General features: G+C 40.6%; 1 protein-coding gene across 1 annotated transcript in view; it reads left to right on the forward strand.

Moving 5' to 3' along the window:
• Positions 1 to 8: 8 nt before the first annotated feature.
• Positions 9 to 1374, forward strand: part of atp1b3b (ATPase Na+/K+ transporting subunit beta 3b) — a gene marked incomplete in the record, with an annotated part of 10708 nt that continues 9342 nt past the window's right edge. Inside the window, 1 exon segment of the mRNA XM_035679904.1 lies at positions 9 to 343. Coding sequence (XP_035535797.1) covers positions 166 to 343 — 178 coding nt within the window.

The raw sequence follows: 1374 nt of genomic DNA on the forward strand, positions 1-1374 counted from the left end.
TCTGCGTGTGTGTGTGTGTGAGAGCGAGAGAGAGAGAGAGAGAGAGAGAGAGAGAGAGAGAGACCATAGCACGAGCTCCGATCTCTGACGGATCGGTTAAACCCGGATTTAACGCGTGTTGATTAGCCCGGCTCTGTTCAGTCCGGTAGTACCCGCTGCGCCAGCATGTCCAGCCCGCAGGAGCCGAACCAGGAGCCGAAAGAAGAGCCGAAGGAGGAGGTGAAAGAGGAGAAAAAGGAGGAGAAAAAAGAGGAGAAGAAGGAAGACAAGAATGAATCATGGAAGGATTTTTTTTACAATCCGCGAACTGGAGAGTTCATGGGCCGGACCGCCAGCAGCTGGGGTAAGACCGGCTCTGGAGCTCAGAGACCCGGACCAGCGTCTGTCTGTCTGTCTGTCTGTCTGATGATAAGGAGGCTTCACAAACCAGGTCACGGTGGTGCTGACCCGGTCCGGCGCAGTTCTGATTGCGCTGAGCTTCAGCATCCGAACAGAGCTGAACCGATCCGAACCGAGCTGAACAGAACAGGGACATTTTGAACAGAGGATCAGGACTTGTGTGTGTGAGATCAATGACTGATTATTATCCATTTTCTGTTTATGGAAATAATAAGTAAGTAGTAAGTAGAAGTCGTAGGAAATTTCCCCCTGGGATTTTTAAAGTATTTCTGATTCTGAAATAATATTATTGTAACAGTATTAGAATATTAATAAGAACATTTTAACTAATGACCAGTTTGGGTCATTTCCTGGTTCTGTCTGTGGAGTTGAAACAAAATGATGATTCAGAGTTATGGGTCAATACATCATTATGGATACATTATTGATTGCCAGGGGGAATTGAGTTAGTTACAGTTGCTCAAGGTGCTCACACAATGCTAAAGAATAGAAATAATACTAGAAAATAGAAAAATAGGAAAAGTAGAAATATAATGGGAGCCTAAGTGTAAACCTTTTAGTAATAAAATACAACAGTATGCTAATACATACAAAGTAAATGTATGCCACAGTATGTCACCAACAGAAAATAAATGAGTAATAGTAGTGTATATATCATCAATATATTTAATATCATGATATAACATGTGTGTGTGATGGTAGAAATAATCAAATATATTATAATGATTGCTTCAGTCAGTGTGTAACATTACTGTAATTTAATAACATCAATGTAATATGTAATGTAATGGGTGTGTTTCATTAGTGTATAATCACCTGAGAATGAAAATCGTTTAGTCTTTGTTACCTTAGAACACCTGCTCACACAGGATCTGGTATTCCAGAGAAACAGTAAAATGTGTTTGTGAACAGATTTGAGGAGAGAAATAGTCAACAACAGAATCTGGATCCAGATCTGATCAGCACTGTTTGACA

The sequence above is a fragment of the Morone saxatilis genome, unplaced genomic scaffold (genome assembly GCF_004916995.1).
Source record: "Morone saxatilis isolate NCDOM2014 unplaced genomic scaffold, NCSU_SB_2.0 Contig8, whole genome shotgun sequence".
NCBI classification, from domain to species: Eukaryota; Metazoa; Chordata; class Actinopteri; family Moronidae; genus Morone; species Morone saxatilis.